Here is a 23224-nt window from a genome sequence, read left to right on the forward strand (position 1 = left end):
GAAGACGGCAGTTGTGCTGTAACCTGAGAGCTCTGCCTGGTTGATAAAATGGAAACATGTCACTTATATACACAGAGGCCATGTCATTTAGTGTTTTCTAGACCAGAAGCAACATTTTTAACATAATTTTATAATAGACAGGTAGTCAATGAAGTGAAGGGTATGGTCAAACTTTGTGGTTCTGGTCAAGATGTGTGCGGCTGCATTTTAGATAAGCTGAGCTGTTGAATGGATTTTGGGCAGTAATATAATGCACAGTGTGTGTTTCCTCACAGTCGATGCTTTTGAGACTTTTAACTGACTGACAACAGCCGAAGAGTTGTGCTGCAGACGCTCTGCTGTGTCATGTAGATGAATATTTAAACCACAAGGTGGCAGCACTGTGATTTGGTTCACTGAAGGTAAAAGTTGCTGCTGACAGTGTTTACATGCAGGCTGCCTGTAAATAAGCACCTGAAACTGAATGAGTTATGTTTTAATTGCTAAAAGAAGAAAAAATATTTTTCTTCATGATAAAGCTTCCTTATGCACATGTGTAATTATTAGTTATTACTAATTAACCGTCTGTGTGGATTATGACTGTTAAATTAATTGTATTTACTAAAGACACGAGAACCAGAGAATTGCTTCATAGGGGAATATTTTTAATTTGAGCCTTTCAAACATTTCTGTAGGAATCTTTGAATATGTTCTGCAACAAAAAAAGCAAGAAATGCATCTGAGTAAGGAGAATGTCATCATTTAATCATCAAAAAACAGAGTCATCAAATCACACTTTTAGTCAATCCTTCCTTTTAAGATGAATTCATGAGAAGTCAATCATGTCAGCTTACAAATCAGTAATAACCAATTAACAGAAGAAGTTGAAATTTAACACAATACTTCCCTTAACATCTAATTTCTTCAACATCTTTCTCTCAATACTATGTCATATATGCATGGTATTTAAAAGGACAGGTTCACAAATTGTCAAGTCTCTCTTAAAACAACAGCAGGAGCCCAAATGGACATTGAAAGTTGTTTTTCTTGCTGTAATGATTCCTCCTGTTCATACTGACCATTAGAAGATCCCTTCATAATGTTTACAATGGAAGTGATGGAGTTCTGTGTTCTGTGTAAACATGTATTTAAAAGTTGATCTGAAGCTAATATGAAGCTTCAGTCGTCCAAATGAGTCAAATCTTCATCTTCTATGTTTCAACGTTACAGTGTTTTTAGTGCCAAAGTCTTTTTGTTACTATACTTCCACCACAGCTCAACAGGGAAACACAAGATACACAAAAAATGTGAACCTGTTCTTTAAGGTCAATGAGCTGAAATAACAAACAGTAAAGTGATCTTATGTTGTTGATAGAGTGAATGCATCATGTTGATTAATTAGAAGAACCTTTTCTTACATCATATGTCAGTTCACAAATGAGTAATAACAAACAGAGTTATCTTTTTTTTTTAGGAACAAAACTTGAATTAAACAAGGACATGTATCTTAGGCTGCTGGTGGCAGAGAGAACTCACTATGTTGGTTAATTAGGGAGTTAATGTTGTTCTTCAACTCTGAAAAGTAATTCTGCAAGCGTGTGATTGGTTCATATTTTGAGAAAACATGATCTATATAAGCCTTAGTCATTTCACATCCAGTGCAGCGTTCTTGTGATTCGTGATTATGATATACGTAACAGTTTTCTACCCCAGTATTGTCCTCATTATTTACAATCCAACAATGTTTCTCATACTCATTCCATAAATAGAGTTTAGTGTTACTCAACTTGTATGTTTTGTACATCTCCAGCAATACTCTAAGATCCCTCAAATACTGATCAGTTGCAATTTCAATTCTACCAACATCGCTTGATACATCACTTCCAGCCTTAAGCTTCAGCCGTGCCTCATGGATCATCATCTGGATGCGGAAGGCGGCTCCATTGACCCAGATTTTGAACCCTCTGGTGCTCATCTGATTGTCTTTCCGCAGAGAGTTTTCAAGGGTAGTGATGAGGCTGCTCAGGTCTCGTTCCAGTTCCCGGATTTCCATTAGCAAACGCCCGTCATCCTTCATGTTCAGCTCATAGCGCCTCAGAATTTCTGCCATCTTGTCCCGAACACCTGAGGCTTTCTCTTCACCAAATACACGTCGCAACATCGTGGATGTGTCTTCGGTTGGTTCGTCAGTGCTCTTGATGAGGATCTCTAAAATCATGGAAATCATCAACGCTCCAAGTCCAACAGCATTTGGGACTGAATTCAGTGCTGCCAAAGAAGCTCCCACCTTTTCTATATAATCTGGTGTTTTTTTGGCCAGCTCTTTAGCGTAGGACTCTAGCTCAGCATTGGAGTTCAAACCTGAGTATTTCAGTAAGGACTCATCTATGCCGACATCAGGTAGGATGCATGTGTTTTGCAAAGCTGTTTGATACAAACCAAGGGCGTACGTGTTATCGTACCCTGGTGCATTTTGTGAGCATCCAGTCCCCATCTTCTCAATTTGTTCTGTGAGATTGAAAAAAACTGAGACGTGTCCAACTGAACTGAATCCCAGGTAAATGAGCATGTAACAGCAACGTTTAGTCATATATAGCTGGGACGACAACACCAGGAACCAATGAGGCCTCTGTGAAGGTGGGTCTGATTTTTTATCCGTCGCTGATGTCCCACTCTGTCCAAGTCCATTATTAGAGATAAACTCAAATATTTACCTAAAAAGAAAGACAGAGAGACTACAACATGTATAAAACAGATCTGCAAGTATATTTTATGAATGATATAATTTTCATCAGGTTCAGAGAATGAATCCTAATGACTGGTGATCTTCTGACTTTTCCTGTAGAGCCACCAGAGGGCCAGTTGTCAAGCAAACCATCAACACCCATCAAAGCTACTAAAAGTCCCAATCTTGTAAATGGAATCAATTTACAAAATGATCACCAGCACACTTAGAGGGCCTGAACTGAAAGATTGAGACCGTAATGACTCACTGAATAAACGGACTTAATATTTCATTAAAGTTGACACTTGTTGAATGTGAGTCTGTTGGAGCATGTAGTGACTGTCAGTGGTAACGTATCTAGGTGGTTTAAAGGTGTCTACTATTTAACTTATTAATTCATGTAAATGAGACTTTTATAATTGAAAAAAAATCTTTTAAATCTGTTCTTAAAACCTACTTTCATCTTTCAGCTTATCTTGATTTTACTTCTTTTTTAAAAATTGTCTTTTTGATGTATTTATTTTTAAAACATGTTCTGACATTACTGGAATTTGTTTTACCGCAAATTCAAACTATTTTGTAATTTATTTATTTTAATTTGCTGTGTATACTCCAGGAAGGACAGAGGACACCAGGAACCAATGAGGCCTCTGTAAAGGTAGGTGTATTTGTTGATCGGTCCCTGATGTTCAAGGTCCACTATTGAAGCTAAAATCAAATATTAACTCAACACAAGACAGAGAGACTACAACATGTATAAACCACATGCAAGTATATTTTGTAATTAACACCATGCTCTTCAGGTTAAGAGAATGAATCTTAAGGTCTTTGGTGATCTTCTGACTTCTCCTGTAGAGCCACCAGAGGGTCAATTGTCAAGCAAACCATCAACACCCATCAAAGCTACTAAAGGTCCCAATCTTGTAAATGGAATCAATTTACAAAATGATCACCAGCACACTTAGAGGGCCTGAACTGAAAGATTGAGACCTTAATGACTCACTGAATAAACGGACTTAATATTTCATTAAAGTTGACACTTGTTGAATGTGAGTCTGTTGGAGCATGTAGTGACTGTCAGTGGTAATGTATCTAGGTGGTTTAAAGGTGTCTACTATTTACCTTATTAATTCATGTAAATTAGACTTTTATAATTGAAAAAAAATCTTTTAAATCTGTTCTTTCATCTTTCAGCTTATCTTGATTTTACTTCTTTTTTTTAATTGTCTTTTTGATGTATTTATTTTTAAAACATGTTCTGACATTACTGGAATTTGTTTTACCGCAAATTCAAACTATTTTGTAATTTATTTATTTTAATTTGCTGTGTATACTCCAGGAAGGACAGAGGACACCAGGAACCAATGAGGCCTCTGTAAAGGTAGGTGTATTTGTTGATCGGTCCCTGATGTTTAAGGTCCACTATTGAAGCTAAAATCAAATATTAACTCAACACAAGACAGAGAGACTACAACATGTATAAACCACATGCAAGTATATTTTGTAATTAACACCATGCTCTTCAAGTTCAGAGAATGAATCTTAAGGTCTTTGGTGATCTTCTGACTTCTCCTGTTGAGCCACCAGAGGGTCAATTTTGACTTCCTTCATTATCAAACAATAAGTAAAAAATGACACTAAGCTAACATATAGGATATAGGATGTGTGTGGAGCTGGGCGCCAGACAACACGCAGCAACAATGTTATGATATAGACATTTTTAGTGTTTAGAAATAAATGAGCTTGCACCAAATTAAAAAGGGAAATCACTTCTAGGGGTGTAATTGTAGGAACACTCATCCTTGTCAATTCTTAGAGTGTTTCTTTAAAGGCGGCAGTAAAAAATCATTACAGTAATTGAGTTGGCTTGAAATAAAGGCAGTTTTTCTGCATCCTTTTGATTAATAAATGGTCATACTTTAGCATGTTTCTAAGAAGGAAAAATTGTGTTTTTCAGCTGCTTGTTAATGTGGTTCTTGAAGCTTAGGTCTGAATATAAAGTAACGTCATGACTTGTGATCTCAGATTTAATCCAGGGAGTTAATTTCCCCAGATTATTAAACAGTATCTTCTTTTTTTTGGGCAAACAAGTACAAGAACGGTAGTTATAGAAGATAGTTTTATCTTCATTTAACTTTAAGAAATGTTTCGCTCATCCATTTATTTATTACCATTAGACAGGTAGTAATGGGGTTTAGAGCTGCAGCATCGCTTTGTTCAGCAGTGACGTACAGTTGTGTATCATCTGTGTAAATATGGAAACATACATTACGCTCTCTGATGATGTCACCAAGTGGCAGCATGTGGAGTGAGAATAATAAAGGACCGAGGCCAGTGGCGATTTTAGACCCTTTTTAGGGGAGCTCAAGCACCCCTAAATATAAATACATTTTTATTGTTTTGGTTTTTTTTAAACACTTGCAGGGCACTGTATGTCAAATTCTCATTTGGAGCTGAGCCCCCCTAAAGGTCTGATCCTAGAATCACCCCTGACCGAGGCAGCTCCCCTGTGGAACCCCAAAGCGGTAGTCCTGTTCCTCAGTCACATGATCTCCAAGACTGATGTAAAACTTTTTCCCATTGATTTATGTTTTGAACCAGTTTAACACACAGTCTGAGAGACCAACCCACTTTTTGAGATGATTGATTAGGATATTGTAGTCAATCGTATTAAAAGCTGCACTTAAGTCTAATAGGAAAATATTATAGTACATTATTTTCATCAGTGTAGTCTGAAATTGCTGATTATTTCCAATAAGAGCAGTTTAAGTGCTGTGGTTTAAAAATGACAGTGTATTGCTGCCACGCCAGGAAAAGACAAAAGCATCAGTTTCACGTTATAATGCGAAAAGAAACTCATTGTGTCAAGCCGAGGTAGACCTCCCATGATGCACTAATAACACTTTCTCTATACCACAGCGTCACAAAATGGTCTGTTGCTAGTATGTGGAGAGGGGCACACATCATGTCCTCTATCTGATGTGATTATTTTCCTACATGCATTCAGTAGATAAAGTGAAGCTTAATCTATGGATAAAACATGCTGCGGCCAGTTCATCCTATCATGAAGGCTATGGAGAGAGATCTGTCTTTGTGCACCTCTTAAAAGGAGTCAGAAGACCACAACCTGTGCGCTCCTTGGAGTGTGTGTTAGTGCTTGTGGACTGTGGTGACTCCTCCAATGTCAGATCAATGAATGACGCTTCCTCCAGAGGGTCGGACTTGTTCATCCTTCTGTATACAGCTGGATGAATGAGTCTGACCCTCTGTGTACAACCCCATGCATTTTAAAATCCCTCTAGGTGTAAGAATAGTTATCATGTTACCATGTCTCAACCCGAGTCCCAAGTACAACTTAATCAAGTGGTTTAAATGAGCCACATTCATATCTGTTCTCTGCACACCGTTTTCTCTTCATATATCAGTTTCACGTTATAATCTCTCATGTTAATTTTCTCCTCCTATCCTTTACCTTAGCATTTAGCACAGTAAGAACCACAGACATCATTACTCAGGTGTTCACTGGAGATGAGACAGACCTCATGCTGCTATTTATTTTTCACTTTTTTTCTTACATTACTGGAATCTGTTTTACCATATCTAATCTAAGTATTTCCTAATTCTTTGATTTAAGGACAAAGGACACAAAGAACCAATGAGGCCTCTGTAGGGGGGGGGGTGTATTTGTTGATTCGTTCTTGATGTCCAACTATATCCAAAGTCTACTTCTACAGTTTAAAATCAAATATTTACCTCAACAAAATACAGAGAGTCTACAATTTATGTAATTTTCTTCAGGTTCAGAGAATGAATCCTAATGACTTTGATGATCTTTAATGACGTTTCCTGTATCACCACCAGAGGGTCAATTTTGACTTCCTTAATTTTCACACAAAAGTTAAAAAATTTATATTTCTAAAGGACAGATTTCAAGTTTACAAATGAACAACCAAGAATGTGTGTGTTAAGCAGAGGATCAGAAAATACATGACCACAATGTCATGATAGCTAATACATATATGGTTTTACTATTTAGAAATGAATGAACTTGCTCAAAACCCCTAAAATCACTTTTTGAGGCAAATCTGTACACGACACTTGTCCTTCTATTTCAGTAATTTGCTCTCCAGGTAGTGATAAATGTACTGAATGGGTAACATCATGGATTAAAAGCACAGAGGCCCCCCTCAACAATAATGTAACAGCATGACAATAATAAAAAAGACAGCATGAAAACAATATGTCTGCATATAATTCCTGAAGTTTAACTACTGCACAGGACAGATGTACTTATCTAGCACTTTGAAAATCAACATTATAAATAACTGACTATGTATATCTGTTGTTGTTTTTTTCTTCTAAAATTTTAAAACATACCTACATTTTCCACCCAAAGCTATCAGTTTGCACACAAAGTATTGATCAGATTCTGACAAATATCACTCTTCATTAAACAGCATTAAAGACACATTAACACAGTTTAAAACACAATACCAACATTCATATTCCAAAATAAACAATTCCTCCTGTTCATACTGAGCATTAGAAGATCCCTTCATAATGCACTTAAAATGGAATTGATGGAGGACAAAAAGCACATTTGAAGGAGATCTTTTAATAGTCAGTATGAACAGAATGAATCATTACAGTGAGGAAAACCTCTTTACTGTTCATATGGACCCCTGACAGTTGTTATAAGACACATGGGAAAAAATTGTGAATCTGTCCTTTAACTTTGAGGATTTGAAGACGGCAGTTGTGCTGTAACCTGAGAGCTCTGCCTGGTTGATAAAATGGAAACATGTCACTTATATACACAGAGGCCATGTCATTTAGTGTTTTCTAGACCAGAAGCTACATTTTTAACAGAATTTTATAATAGACAGGTAGTCAATGAAGTGAAGGGTATGGTCAAACTTTGTGGTTCTGGTCAAGATATGTGTGACTGCATTTTGGATAAGCTGGAGCTGTTGAATGGATTTTGGGCAGTAGTATAATGCACAGTGTGTGTTTCCTCACAGTCAATGCTTTTGAGACTTTTAACTGACTGATAATAGCTGAAGAGCTGTGCTGCAGACGCTCTGCTGTGTCATGTAGATGAATATTTAAACCACAAGGTGGCAGCACTGGGCCTGTGAATAAGCACCTGAAACTGACTGAGTTATGTTTTATGATCAAGGTTCTATATGCAGGTATAATTATTAGTTGTTGTTAGACAATATTAATTAATTAACCCTCTTTGTGAATTATGACTGTTAAATTAATTGTATGTACTTTATTGGAAAGACACTAAAACCAAAGAAATGCTTCATAGGGGAAAAAACATTTCACACAACTTTTGTGGTTGGAAGGGACTGATTTGTGAAAACAGATAACAGATGAAAGTAGTTGTCTAAGGAGTCAAACCTACTGATGCATATAAATTGAAGTTTGCATCTTCTGACCTATGTCATCCTGATAATACTGAATACCGATGCATGGACTGCAAGCTTTCCAAATACTCCTAACTTATTACACTTAGAGGGATAACATAAAAGCTGAGGAGTAGCTTTAGTTTATAAATGACTGAAGCATGTATGTTGCATGCATGCATACAATTATGTGACAATTCAAACTTTGAACCCACTCTGAGCAAGTTGAATCTATCTCACTTTATATTATATCACTTTATAATATATACACTGTATATATGTATACACATGTTAATAGTAATAGACAGGTAGCCAATGAAGTGAGTGGTATGGTCAAACTTTGTGGTTCTACTCAAGACGTGTGGCTGCATTTTGGATAAGCTGAGCTGTTGAATGGATTTTGGGCAGTAGTATAATGCACAGTGTGTGTTTCCTTACGGCCAATGCTTTTGTCACTTTAAAGTGACTGATAACAGCTGAAGAGTTGTGCTGTAGATGCTCTGCTATGTCGTGTAGTTGAACATTTAAACCACAAGGTGGCAGCACTCTGATGTAGTTCACTGCAGGTGAAAAAAAAAAAATAGCTTGACACAAATTAAATTTTATAGAATTTTTAATTGAGCCTTAAAATATATATATTTTAAAATACATCTGAGTCAGGAGAACATCATTAGATAATAACCATCACAAACAGCAAAGCATAACAAAGCCATAATCACATTACTTACAGCCTAATATCTTCAATACAAACAATTCAAAAACAGATCAAACATACATGTGAATGAGAAGATGAAAGTAAATTAAGAAAGCTTCCTTACAATCTCTTAAATGACACTTTCAAACTTTTCTTTTAAAATTAATACAGATTTTTTTTTTAACAGATTAAGTTAAAAGTTTGTACAATATTTTCCTTAAAGTCATTTCTATTCCATTTCTGTATTAAATATGCATGAGTAGTGATATATGACGGGTTCACATTTTTTCTTAAGAAAACAGTCAAGTCAAGTGCCATTATGAACACAGCTTATATAATAGCTTTGTTTTTTCTTGCCATTCTCTTATGTTCATACTGACCACTAGAGAATCCCTTTATAATGCACATTTACAGTGTAAGTGATGGGGAACCTGTCCTTTTAGGGTAGTGTGCTGAAATAACAACAACTAAGCTTACATTAAGGGCCTGATATCCTAAGATCCCAAATAAAAAGTACTAAATTGCGTGTGTTTTCCAACAGATTGCATGTTTGGTTAGCGTACGTTTTGCGGATGATCTACTATGAATAACGTAATAATGTGTGAATGACAACAGGCGTAGACAGCAGTAATTAAATTAGGGTTTTGTGTCTTAATGGAGAGTTTGGATGAGCAGAAAGCCCACAAGCACAGAAATGAAATTTGATCCTATAGAATTAGAGGTTCTTGTGGAAGATGTTAATAAACATATTGAGTTACAGCCAAATAAAATATTACCAGAAAAAAAACACTATGTGGGAGAGTATTTGTGGAAAAAGTCAATGCTGTTAGTAAAACCAAAAATATTCTACTCCGAAAATATTAACACACAAAATCTGTTCAGTGTGTATTCATTGTGCCTCCTTCTCCTCCTCACCATAATAACAGCCGGTTAATACCTGCCCTTCAAACTTATTATATATAGATGCAGTTACCATCAATAGAATTACCTTCAGGTTTGGTAAAACGCCCCATATTGCATATTCATTATGGCAAACATACAAAATGGAAAGCGTGTATTATCTTAAACATTTGAAAGATACAAGCCTCAGTGCGCCATGTTAGTAGACCAGAGTGAACATTTTTATGCACACAAACCTTTAGTAAATCAGGCCCTACATGGGGGGAAAGTGATCTTAGGCTATTGATGGCAGAATGAACACATCTTGTTGGTATATTAGAACATTAATGTTGTTGTTGATGTTTGAAAAATGATTCCTCAAGCTTGAGATTGGTTCATATTTTGAGAAAACATGGTTCATATAAGCCTTTACCATACCACACCCATTACAGGGGTTTTGATTTGAATATATTTCACAGTTTTTCTCAGTATTCCTAATAAAACAATTGCTAGCATCACAATAACAACCAAATCCGGGACAGGAGCAGTCACTGTCTGCCTCAAGCTGAGTTGTGCTAATCTTGTAAGTCTTGTATTTCTCCAGCAAACGTTCAAGGTCCTGCAAATACAAACTGATGGTAATTTTAATTGAGTCAATGTAGTCTGATGCACCTCTTCCAGCCGGAATGTTCAGCCGTGCCTCATGGATCCTCATCTGGACGTGGAAGGAGGCTCCGTTTACCCACATTTTGAATCCTCTGGAGCTCATCTGATTGTCATGCAGCAAGGAGTTTTTGAGGCTGGTGAGATGGATGCTCAGCATTGCTTCTAGTCTCCGGATTTCCACGAGCAAACGCTGGTTATCGTTTATGAATGTGCGATATCGTGTCACAGATTCTGACATTGTGTCCCGAACACCTGAGGCTTTTTCTTCACCAAAAACACGTTTGAGCATAGTGTATGAATCATCTTTTGTTTGTGTGGAGCTCTTGATGAAGATCTCTAAAATCAGGGAAATCACCAACGCTCCAAATCCAACAGCATTTGGAATTGAAGTCAATCCCCCCAAAGCAGATCCCAGTCTGGTAACGAAGCCTGGCACACTGTTGACCAGTTCATTAGAGTAGGTCTGCAGCATAGCGTTGGAGTTCACACCAGAGAATTTCAGCAGGGATTCATCTATGCCGACATCAGGCATGACACATGTGCCTAAAGCCCTTTGATAGACAACAAGGGCAACCGCATCTTCATATGCTGGTGAATATTGTGAGCATCCAGACCCCATAATACCAAACTTGGATCTGTCACACTGAAAAAAAAAAGACTGAGCCCCGGTAATACAGTGTGTATAAAGTTCAGAGTCATATATAGCCAGAACGATGACACCAGGAACCAATGAAGCCTCTGTAAAGGTGGGTGTATTTGCTGACCGGTCCCTGATGTTCAAGGTCCACTATTAGAGCTATTATTAAATATTTACCTCAGCAAAAGAAAGAGAGACTACAACATGTATAAACCAGATCTGTGGCCACAATGTCATGATAAATTATATATAGATGTTTTCAGTATTAAGAAATAGACAAACCTACTCAAGTTTGCTCCATAGGTGGTAAAAAATTAACTGAGTAGGTAAGCATCATTAAAACCATAGAGGCCCCCCTCACACAAATAACATTAACAAAATAAAGAAAAAGTAACATTGGCAAGAAAACGATAATGTAACGTTAGCATGATAATAATAATTTTAAAAATATGTTAGCAGGAAAACAACAAAGATGTTGGCTGCTGCACAAGACAGATGAACTTATTCTGGTTTGTAACGTTAGCACTCTTGCTGTTTCCTCATAATGTACACTGGACTGTTGTGTGTACAGGCAATTACAAGATTTATTAAACACTATATATCACTAATAAGAGGCTATGTACACATGTTGTTTTTTTCTGAAAATTATAAACATAACTAAAAGTATGTTATGTGGGCAGTTTAAAACACAAAAACAATAAGATTCCAAAATACACATTGAAGATCCCTTCATATTGCACTTACAATCTTTGAATGTAAGTGAATGAGGACAAAATCCTCAGCCCTCCTCCTGTGCAAAAATGCCCTTAAAATTGACCTGAAGCCAATATAAAGCTTCAGCCGTCCAAATGAGTCAAATGAAGTAAATGCCTTTCATGTTACAGTCTATTTAAACTTAAAGTCCCTCTTTTGGTACATTGAATTTTATAATGGACAGGTAGTCAATGAAGTTAGTGATATGGTCAAACTTTGTGGTTCTGGTCAAGATATGTGTGGCTGCATTTGGGATAAGCTGGAGCTGTTGAATGGATTTTGGGCAGTAATATAATGCACAGTGTGTGTTTCCTTACGGCCAATGCTTTTGAGACTTTTAACTGACTGATAATAGCTGAAGAGTTGTGCTGCAGACGCTCTGCTGTGTCATGTAGATGGACATTTAAACCACAAGGTGGCAGCACTCTGATGTAGTTCACTGCAGGTAAAAGTTGCTGCTGACAGTGTTTACATGCAGGCTGCCTGTGAATAAGCCCCTGAAACTGATTGAGTTATGTTTCAGGTACATTAAAGAAGAAAAAATATTACTTCACACAAACTAAAATTTATAGAATTTTTCATTTGAGCTTTAAAGCATTTCTGTTAGAATCTTTGAATATTTTCTGAGTCAGGAGATCATTAGATAATAACCATCACAAACAGCAAAGCAAAAGAGACATAATCACATTACTTACACAGCCTGATATCTTCAATACAAACAATTCCAAAATAGATCAAACATAACTGTGAATGAGAACATGAAGGTATATTAAGAAATAATTCCTTACATCTTTTAAATAATACTTTCAGTCAATCTTTTCTTTTAAAATGAATTATTGAGAAATCCTTCATTTGATCATCTCAGTTAACAAATCACTAAGAAACACAACAACAATAACACAATAACAAAAGATGAAATTAAAACTTTGTACACTATTTTCATTATACATATATAACACAGTGATGGGCAAGAAATTATGTTGAGTAGTGATATGTAAATGATGGGGTTCAGTTTTTGATGTCTGTCCTAAAAAGGCAGTGAACACTGAAATAGCTTTGTTTTTTCTTGCCATTCTTCCTGATCATACTGACCATTAGAGAATCCCTTCATAATGCATTTACAGTGTAAGTGATGGGGGACCTTGTCACAAAGACTACTCCAATCTATAAGGGGTGGGGGAAGTGATTTTAGGCTATTGATGGCACAAGGAATGCATCTTGTTGGTGAATTAGAGCATTTATGTTGTTGTTGATGTTTGAAAAATTATTCCTCAAGCTTGTGATTGGTTCATATTTTGAGAAGACAAGATTTACATAAGCCTTTGTCATATCACACCCATTACAGGGTTTTGGAGTCGCATATACTTCACAGTTTTTCTCAGTATTCTTAATCAAACAATGGTTTGCATCACAATAACCAAATCCAGGACCAGAAGGTAAGTAGCATCTACCGCTTGTCTGAAACTCAGTTTTACTGATCTTGTAAGTCTTGTATTTCTCCAGCAAACGTTCAAGGTCCTGCAAATACAAACTGATGGTAATTTTAATTGAGTCAATGTAGTCTGATGCATCTCTTCCAGCCTGAATATTCAGCCGTGCCTCATGGATCCTCATCTGGACGTGGAAGGAGGCTCCGTTTACCCACATTTTGAATCCTCTGGAGCTCATCTGATTGTCATGCAGCAAGGAGTTTTTGAGGCTGGTGAGATGGATGCTCAGCATTGCTTCTAGTCTCCGGATTTCCACAAGCAAACGCTGGTTATCGTTTATGAATGTGCGATATCGTGTCACAGATTCTGACATTGTGTCCCGAACACCTGAGGCTTTTTCTTCACCAAAAACACGTTTGAGCATAGTGTATGAATCATCTTTTGTTTGTGTGGAGCTCTTGATGAAGATCTCTAAAATCAGGGAAATCACCAACGCTCCAAATCCAACAGCATTTGGAATTGAAGTCAATCCTCCCAAAGCAGATCCCAGTCTGGTAACGAAGCCTGGCACACTGTTGACCAGTTCATTAGAGTAGGTCTGCAGCTCAGCGTTGGAGTTCACACCAGAGAATTTCAGCAGGGATTCATCTATGCCGACATCAGGCATGACACATGTGCCTAAAGCCCTTTGATACGCTAAGGCGACTGCAACCTCATATGCTGGTGCATTTTGTGAGCATCCAGACCCCATGATACCAAATTTGACCTGTCACGCTGAAAAAAATGACATTGTATAAAGATATAATCCAGAGTCATATATAGCCAGAACGATGACACCAGGAACCAATGAGGCCTCTGTAAAGGTGGGTGTATTTGTTGATCCATCCCTGATTTCCAAGGTCCACTATTAGAGCTATTATAAAATGTTTACTCAACAAAGACAGAGACACTGCAACATATAGGAACCAGACTTGCAAGTATATTTTGTAATTGATATAATTTTTATCATTTCTTCAGGTTCAGAAAATGAATCCTAATGACTTTGATGATCTCCTACTCCTCCTGTAGAGCCCCCAGAGGGTCAATTTTGACTTCCTTCATTTTCACACAAATATAAAATATTACACTGAGCTAATGGACAGATTTCATATTTACAAACAAAGGATGTGTATGAAGCAGAGGAAAAGAAAAGACATAGCCATGTCATGATAGCTTATATGGATGTTTTCAGTATTTAGAAATAAATGTTCTTGAAAAATCACTTTTTACAGTTGAATTATTATGTAACACTAATCCTCGCATTTCATAAATGTACACAGAAAACACAAAGTTTGCTCAGCACGTAGTGAAAAATTAACTAATGGTTATAAGCATCATGGATGAAAAGCACAGAGGCCCCCTGCACACAAATAACTCCAGCAAAAACAAAACAATGTAACATTCTTATGAAAATAATAATGTAACGTTTGCATTAAACAATAATAAAGAATACATCATTTCAGCATGAAAACAACGTGATGTTAGCATATCATTTCCACAGTTTATTCCATTGTCAGATTTGCTTATTCTGGTTTGTAATTTAAGCACTCTAAAGAACACAAATAATGCATTTATTTTATAGAGCGCTTTTAACAAAACTCAAAGACACTTTATAGAATCAAAGACAAATTAAAAACAATAAAACCATACAGAATAAATGAAAACACAATAAAAGAAATGTAGAGAAGAAAAAACAGATAAAAGAAAACAATACAATCAAACATTAAAAGTGGATTTAAAAAGGTGGGTCTTTAGAAGAGATTTTGATGAGTTTAATACAATCATGGAGAGATTTGGGGAGTGAGTTCCAGAGAGTGGGGGCAGCAACTGAGAAGGCTCTGTCCCCCCAGGTCTAGACACTGGATTACAATGTTTACAGGCCATACAGTATTTTATCAACATTATTGATCACTGACAAGATACTATGTACAGCTGTTGTGTTTTTCCGTCTAAAATACATTTTCCACTCAAAGCAGTTCGCACACAAAGTATTAATCAGATTCTGACAAAAATGGTTTCTCTTCATTAAACAGCCTTAAACACACAGTAACAGTGATTTGGACAGTTTAGGACACAAAAACTACAATCATGTTCCAAAATAAACATGTAAACCAGTTTTTCTTGCTGCAATGATTCCTCCTGTTCATACTGACCATTAGAAGACCCCTTCATAATGTTTACAATGGAAGTGATGGAGGACTACATCCACAGTCCTCCTTCTTTGCACTGACTGTACGGACACACTGTGGATTTTTGCCCCCATCACTTACAATGAAAACACTTTTTCATAGTTCATATGGACACCTGAATGTTTTTAGACACACTGGAAAAACTGAGGTCAATGAGCTGAAATAACAAGAACTAAACTAAAAGGAGAGAAGGATCGTAGGTTGTTGATAGCAGAGTGAACACATCATGTTGGTTGATCAGAGTTAATATTTTTCATACATATCTTAGGTTGTTAACTTCAGAGGGAACACATGTTGGTTGATATGGGAGTCAATGTTGTTCTTGATATTTGAAAAATAATTCCTAAGGCTTGTGATTGGTTCATGTTTTGAGAAAACATTTTTAACATAACCCTGAAGCACATCAGAATATGAACAACCTCCATCTGAAAGAATTTTTATTTTACATTTTGTTTCAGTATTTTCAAGATTACATGTACTGTCAATCGCCACGCTTCCAGGGCCATAATAACTGAAATAATGGATGGAAGCTATACTGGTGTGGTAAGTTTTGTATTTCTTTAGCAAGTTGTCAAGATCATCCAAATACATATCAATGGTGATTTTAATTGAATCAACATTGTCTGATGAACGTTCTCCAGCCTGATCTTTCAGCCATGCCTCATGGATCATCATCTGGAGGTGGAAGGCAGCTCCATTGACCCAGATTTTGAACCCTCTGGAGCTCATCTGATTGTCATGCAGCAGGGAGTTTTTGAGGTTGGTGAGATCCTGGCTCAGCTGCAGCTCTAGTCTATCTAGTTCTTTCCGCAAACGCTGGTTATTGTTCATGAATGCACGGTAGCGCTTCACAGACTCTGACATCCTGTTCCGAACACTTGAGGCTTTCTCTTCACCAAATACACGTTTGAACATGCTGTATGAATCTTCAGTTGGTTCTGTGGAGCTCTTCATGCAGATCTCCATAATCAAGGAAATCACCAACGCTCCAAGTCCAACGGCATTTGGGATTGAATTTAAGCTTCCCAAACTAGATCCCAGCCTCTCGACAAAGCCTGGCACACTGTTGACCAGCTCATTAGAGTAGACCTGCAGTGCAGCACTGGAGTTCAGACCAGAGTATTTCAGCACGGACTCATCTAGGCCGACATCAGGTAGGATGCATGTTCTGCCTGAAGCAGTTTCATATAAGTCAAGAGCGATCCTATCATAATGTTCTTGTGAGTATCCAGATCCCATGTTTAAACAGTCAATCTGTGAGCCTCTGAGAACGAAGGAGAGAGATTCACAAGGTGCAAATAAAAGTTAAAATCTCAGAACAAACAACAGACTGAACCATGTTATTCAGAATGTATAAAGTCCAGGGTGATCAGCCTTAGATACAGCAGGGTTGATGTCCCAATGTGTCCAAGGTCCAATTTAGAGCTATAATCAAATATTTACCTCACCAAAAAACAGCAAGGCAATACCATGATAAAAACAGATCTGCAATTATATTTTGTAATTGATGTCCAAGCATTTTGAACATTTTACAGAGCTCACTGGTCCCGTTGTTACTTGGGTGTATTTCAGCCTCACGTTTTTTATTTGGTGGAATAATTCTCAAAGACAACTAACAGTAACAGAACCAGAGTTGTTATGAATATGAAAAGAAGTCAAAATGACAGATAGCTACAATGAAACACTTAAAGTGTTTAATTTAGTTTAGTTTATTAGTATCCTTACAAAGTTTGCAGTTTTTGCTATAAGGGGTTGCAGTGTCGTTGCATCAATTCATTTCTGCATGTATTAAATGGATCGACATTAAATTTGGTGCACTCATGCCTCACAGAGAACAAATCCTTATGATTTTGGTGATCACCTGACTTTTCCTGTAGCGCTACCAGCAAGTAACGTAAATGTAAATGTATTGTTTGGTTCATGACCTAATTAATACAAAATAATATTGTTTGGTACCAACTGCCAAATATTATCTCGCAGAACTAAGATGGTGATCATTGTAAACATTATACCGGCTGAATATCAGCATGTTAGTATTGTCATTGTGAGCATGTTGGCATTTAGCTCAAAGCATCAGTTTGTGTGGCTTCATAGAGCTGCCAGCATGGCTGAGGACCCATTCGGACAGGATGATCATTCCCCTGTCTGTGTCCTGTTGGCCTCTATGCCATGTAGCCTACTTACAAATAATGCCAAAAAAAGGCTGAAAATAAATCTTTTTTAAAAATGTGGATGCAATTTAAGAGACTTGGGGTAAGTTTTATTAAAGGTCTGCGTGTGTAAAAACGTGTGCAAACTTGACATCACCCGCAAAAATGTGCAAGCTGATCTACTAACGCAGCGCACTGAGGCTTGCGTCTTTCAAATGTGCAAAATAATACGCACTGTCCATTTAGGATCAAATTTCATTTTGTGCTTTGCGGGCTTTCTGCCAGCCAAACTTTCCATTAAGACACAAAACCCTCATTTAAATACTGCTGTCTGCACCTGTTGGACCACACACACAATTTAATAAAGGGTACTGTCATTTGTCCCTACTTCCACACACTGCTTCTCAGATGCTTTGGTGTTGTGATTGCACAGCTTTGCTCACTGTCTTGATCTGTTTCATGTATTAGCTTAGTCTACTGACAGGTCCAAGTACATGCTGCAGGTCAAGAAGACAACGCCCTCTGCTGGATCAGAAGTCAAACTACTTCAAACCATCTGTTGCATTTACAGACTGTACATTTTTGAATTTGAACAGATTAGAGTTTAAATTATAATAATTCATCATGTTGTAACAAAACTTTAAATGTCAAATAACATGTGACAGCCTGCTGAATCTTATAAAGCTCCAAGATCTTATAAAGTTCATCAAATAAACAGATTTATTCCAGAGTTAGTCTTTTGTGTTAAATTCCTTTTCCAGTGACAAAAAGGGAAATTTGCACTAGAAAGACTAATTTTGGAAGATATCCGTTTGATTGACGAACTGAGATAGCTGAAGCCTCGTATTAGCTTCAGATAAATGAGGACTGTGGGGTTGTTTTTTTTTTTTTTAAAGTTTTGTTTGTAGTTTTTTTTTTTTTTTTGTCCTGTCTCTGTCCCAATATTTAACAATAGTGTTATTTTTCAGTTACTTTCTCAGATTGGCTTCCTTATTATTATTATTATTATCATTATTCCTTATTTAGTGAAGTCCGTTTTCTGTTAAAACTACCCTTACCTTTGTTACATTTTTAACCATTTTACACAAGTTTTTTTCCAAGTGCTGTGTGAAATGTAAGAAAGGTAAGAGTTGCTTTAATTATGTTGTCTGTGTTACTTGATTTTATATATTTTTATTCTGTTTTTTAGCTACTTTTACTGTGTACTATACTCATTTTTTTAAGGTTTTAAAATTACTATTTTTATATGCCATTTTATATTCAATTCTTTTTTAACATTGTTTTATACTCCTTTCATATTCTTTTTCTGTGAAGCACTTGGTGTATGTCATTTATTTTGTTGTAAAGCACTTTGAGCTTCATTACTGTATGATACGTGTTAAAACTTGGTTGATTTGTATGTTTTACAATCCTCATTTGAACCAATGTAGACAAAAAACAAACATTAACATTTTGATAAGCATAATTTAAGATCCATGTGTAGGTATAACACATGTTTCCATTGCTTTTATACTGTTGGTTCTTTCTTCTCATATGAAACACACACACACACACACACACACACACACACACACACACACACACACACACACACACACACACACACACGTCTCTGTTTCTACATCACTGATGACTGACACTGTTTGTATTGAACCTGTTGTGTTACCGAAGCCTCAAATAGACACTGTTTGGCTTTGATCCCTCACAGTTAGATGCAATACGTTCCATTGCAACAAAAGGAGAACCACAGTCGACCGCGTCCTGAATCGAACACGCCCAAGTGGAATTTTGCATACGACATTGATCTCTTTTGTTTCTGTCAAAACTTAAAAACAAACCTGAGGGCAGATTTTGTGAGGCAGGGTTCATTTTACATATTTTGTTTAGTTTGAAAGTTTTTTGTTTCAGTTTTTAATAATGAGTGTCTGCTCATGTGTGGTTAAGGACCCAAATAATCTTCATAAGGCCTAAAATAGTTTCTGACTTCAGACATGAGTCTGTGAATAAAAACAGGTTAAAGTCAGGCAGCAGTGAGGGTCAAAGATCCAGTTCAGGCCGGAAACGCTCATCAGGAGGGGAGCCTTAAAGACACAGGAGCTAAAGCGGCCTGTTTCAGACTGAGGCTGAACTGAGGGGCTGAATATAAATATGAAAATGTACAGAATATGTCCCCTCTAAAAAGCAGGGTTGCACCACTTCAAAATAGCTTCAAATGTTTAAATGTGTCCCAGAATGCTTGGAGGACAATACACCGGATTTCCTGCTACACACACACACACACACACACACACACACACACACACACACACACACACACACACACACACACACACACACAGGCTGTACGTTCAAAACAAAAGAAAACAGGAGTCACGGGACATACAAGGTTCAAAATACATACACACACACACGCTTTAACATACAGTATATGCACTCACAAACACACTCCAGCTCTGATACTGTGTGTACACACTCAGTCAGCAGAAAATAGCTCCGAGCAGCAGGAAGAGCACTGCATCCTGAAGATAAAATCAAGATTCACAACAATTAGATCCTCATGTGGTCACAGGAAATGCTGCTGCTGCATCAAAGCAGGAAGTCCTGTAATGTTTACACTTAATGTTGACTTTATCTCACTAACTTCTCTGAATACACTGACTTTTAGGAATGAAATGAGGACTAGATTAGCCTAGGCTTAGGTGTATATATTTTACATCTTCTTCTGTCTGAATTCCTCTAATATCCACATACATATATGTAATACTTAGATATTCCTCTAAGTTTATTTCCATTTACTGTATTTAATATTTGACACGTTGTATACAGCACCAGTCAAACGTTTGGACACACTGACTCTGAGTCAAGGGTTTTGTTTTTGTTTGTTTTTTACATTGTAGAGCAATACTGAAGACATCAGTATTGCCACAGAGGTGAGTGTGGTTGATTGTGTGGATGTCTGAGCAACACAGAGTTCACTTCTATGGCTGACTGTCAAAAAACCCAGCAACAGTTTTCTAGTCTGAAACATGACCAGGGAAGCTTGTGTTACCTCATCTGCCCTACAAACCACCTCCAGACAGCAGAGTTTATAGTTTTTATGAGTCACGGTTAACTCAAGTGGATCAATAACTCTCTAAGACCATCAGGTCCAAGCAGACGAGTAAAATATGAATACAACAATATAAAACTAGAACATTCCAGGGAAAATTTGAGTGCCACGGAGGGCTGCTGCCGGGATGAGTACATGATTTTCAGTGTTCAAAAGTCACCCTAATCATATTCTGGTTTCGAGATTTGCACTAACACTAACTAAGTAACTTTTACTGTCGCAGTATTAAGTACATCTTACTAGTCAGTATCAAGTGTAACAGATGTAAGCAGAGAGTAGCACACAGAGCACAAGGCAGTAGCAACATGCAATAACTTTAAGCACTACACTACAGCACTTGACGCTTCACACATACCCTGTGTTAGCACACAACACAGACACACACACACACACACACACACACACACACACACACACACACACACACACACACACACACACCATACCTGCCTGCATTTGAGCAGTAAGAGTGTCAATATAAGAGGGTATCAATGTACTTCATATATATATATAGAGTAGGGTGACCAGACGTCCCCGATTTCCGGGGACAGTCCCCGTTTTGGGTGACCTGTCCCCGGTCAAAGCTGTCCCCGAAAATGTCCCCGATTTTGACACTGAATGGGTGAAAAATGCGCGCAGACTCAAACACCAGTTATTACGTTAGCCATTTAACGCATCGCCAGAGAAGACGTCCTATGACGTACAGACGTTATCAGGACGTACGACCAGACGCAGCAGCGTCAACAACAACAATCTAGAGGCGGGAAAAAGGAAAGAAAAGTAGAGCAGCGGTCATAAATGGTATGTAACGTTAAAGTAAGTTGTTTATCTGAATTGAAGACCTAACGTAATGTTATAAAAGTCAGTGAACGTTAACATAATGACAATGTTTTCATATCTGTCATTAGTGACGCTGTAACGTTAACGTTAGCATGAGATTACCAGGTGATGACATTGTATGTGGCTCTGTTTTGGAAGAGGGGGAGGTGGAAGACTGCTTTGGTAGCATATGATTTTCCTGTATGCATAGGGACATGAGACTCTGTTAAAATAATAAATTAATTAATAATAAGTCAATGGTTGATAGTTGCGTGTGTTAGGCTAACTTCTGTATTTTGTGTCGGGCTGTGTGGGTAACTAATGACTGTAGTAGTTATAAATGCAGACCATCTGATTAGCTGATGCCCTTGATGCCCTGAGTCATGTATAATATTAATATACTCATATGTTTTGACTTGGTAATTATTATTAATTACATCTTGATGATATTTACTAGCTACTGGTCTGGCAGCTGTCTTTGCACATGACACTTAACTTTGGAAGAGAGAGGTTTTTTCTAAAGTATTCTACATTTGTGTTTTTGACACTGCTGTGCGCTACTGATACATGATATTTGTGGGTGCTGTTATTTTGATTTATTAACCAGGTCCTTTTGTGTAATAAAAGCTGGTTAAAATACATGAAAAAGTACTTGTCCCCATTTTTTATTTCATAATGATAATATTTAATGATTTTTCACCGCCGAATTGAAAATGTCCCCGATTTTCATTTCAGAAATCTGGTCACCTTAATATAGAGTATCAATACTAGCTCGGCCGCTAGCTCGGTTAACTGGCAAAACAGACAGACATGAATTAGCCAATCACAAAAGAGTAGCTCAGTTTCTGCCCAGCGACAGGTTGCTAAGGACAGCTAAAGCTCTATGGTTGCTACGACGATGTGAGAATCTGCTAGGAAAAAATTCTCAAAATGCCACAGAATTTGGCTTCTGACAAGGTCCCGAACAATTGCAAACTGTGAGAAAACCGTAACTCCTGTTCAAAAACTGAAAACACTGTGAGAGACACAGAAGCCGGCAGATTCTGACAGTGTTTATTTTATTCAGATATTCCTTAAAATGAGCGCGTAAGCTCAGTGCGAAGACAGAGTGAGATTCTTTTGGGAAAAAAAGACGATTACATTAGGGTCAATGGGGAGCGAGACAGGTATTGCCGCCGGTCTCGGCCCGCTCGTTTAAATTTTGTGCAAACCCTGCCTGTCAACGTCACATTTTATGAATCCCAACACCTATGTCTACATTTTGACCAAAAATTATTTGTATCCTTTTCACGGTTTGGCCGTGAGCTCGAGTTAAATATAAAAATTGAGGTTATTTTTTACTGCTTCTCGCACTCAAGCTAACTGACGCTTCCACTCTAACTTTGAAGAAAAAGTGATTTCCACTCCTCGTTTGACTGCTCATAGTTTGAAAAGTTTACATGCTATGTAAAAACAGTTTGATGTTTTGGAGAGAGCAGAAGTTTTCCTCCGTTTTAAAGTTTGAATCACGTTTCTACGTGCAGGTATGAGAAAGCTATGTGACTCCGAAAAAAGGTGACATTAAGGTGAAATTTTGTGGGTTTAAAAAAAATTCCCATTCATTCCAATGGAGAATTATTCCATCTTCGATCGAGCCGCACGTTTTGGTCAGGCAGGGAGTTCCGGTCCTCTGAAATGAGGCCAACGCGGAAGTAACTTAAAACTGCATTCTATGAAAAGGCCACCAGGGGGCGACCGTTTTGGT

At 37.3% G+C, this 23224-nt stretch overlaps 1 protein-coding gene across 1 annotated transcript; it reads right to left on the minus strand.

Annotated features, from left to right (window-relative positions):
- Positions 1 to 8710: 8710 nt before the first annotated feature.
- Positions 8711 to 13958, minus strand: LOC133978033 (uncharacterized). The gene is made up of 2 exons (XM_062416358.1): positions 13941 to 13958; positions 8711 to 10989 (listed from the first exon to the last, which is right to left on the minus strand). Exon 2 carries the CDS (start codon positions 10971 to 10973, stop codon positions 9984 to 9986), a length of 990 nt encoding a protein of 329 aa, XP_062272342.1. The 5' UTR covers positions 10974 to 10989; positions 13941 to 13958; the 3' UTR covers positions 8711 to 9983.
- Positions 13959 to 23224: the final 9266 nt, after the last annotated feature.

This window comes from Scomber scombrus, chromosome 3, assembly GCF_963691925.1.
Source record: "Scomber scombrus chromosome 3, fScoSco1.1, whole genome shotgun sequence".
Taxonomy (NCBI): Eukaryota; Metazoa; Chordata; class Actinopteri; order Scombriformes; family Scombridae; genus Scomber; species Scomber scombrus.

Coding starts and splice junctions, on each gene's coding strand:
- LOC133978033 (XM_062416358.1), bottom strand. CDS start 10,973: ATGGGGTCTGGATGCTCACAATATTCACCAGCATATGAAGATGCGGTT.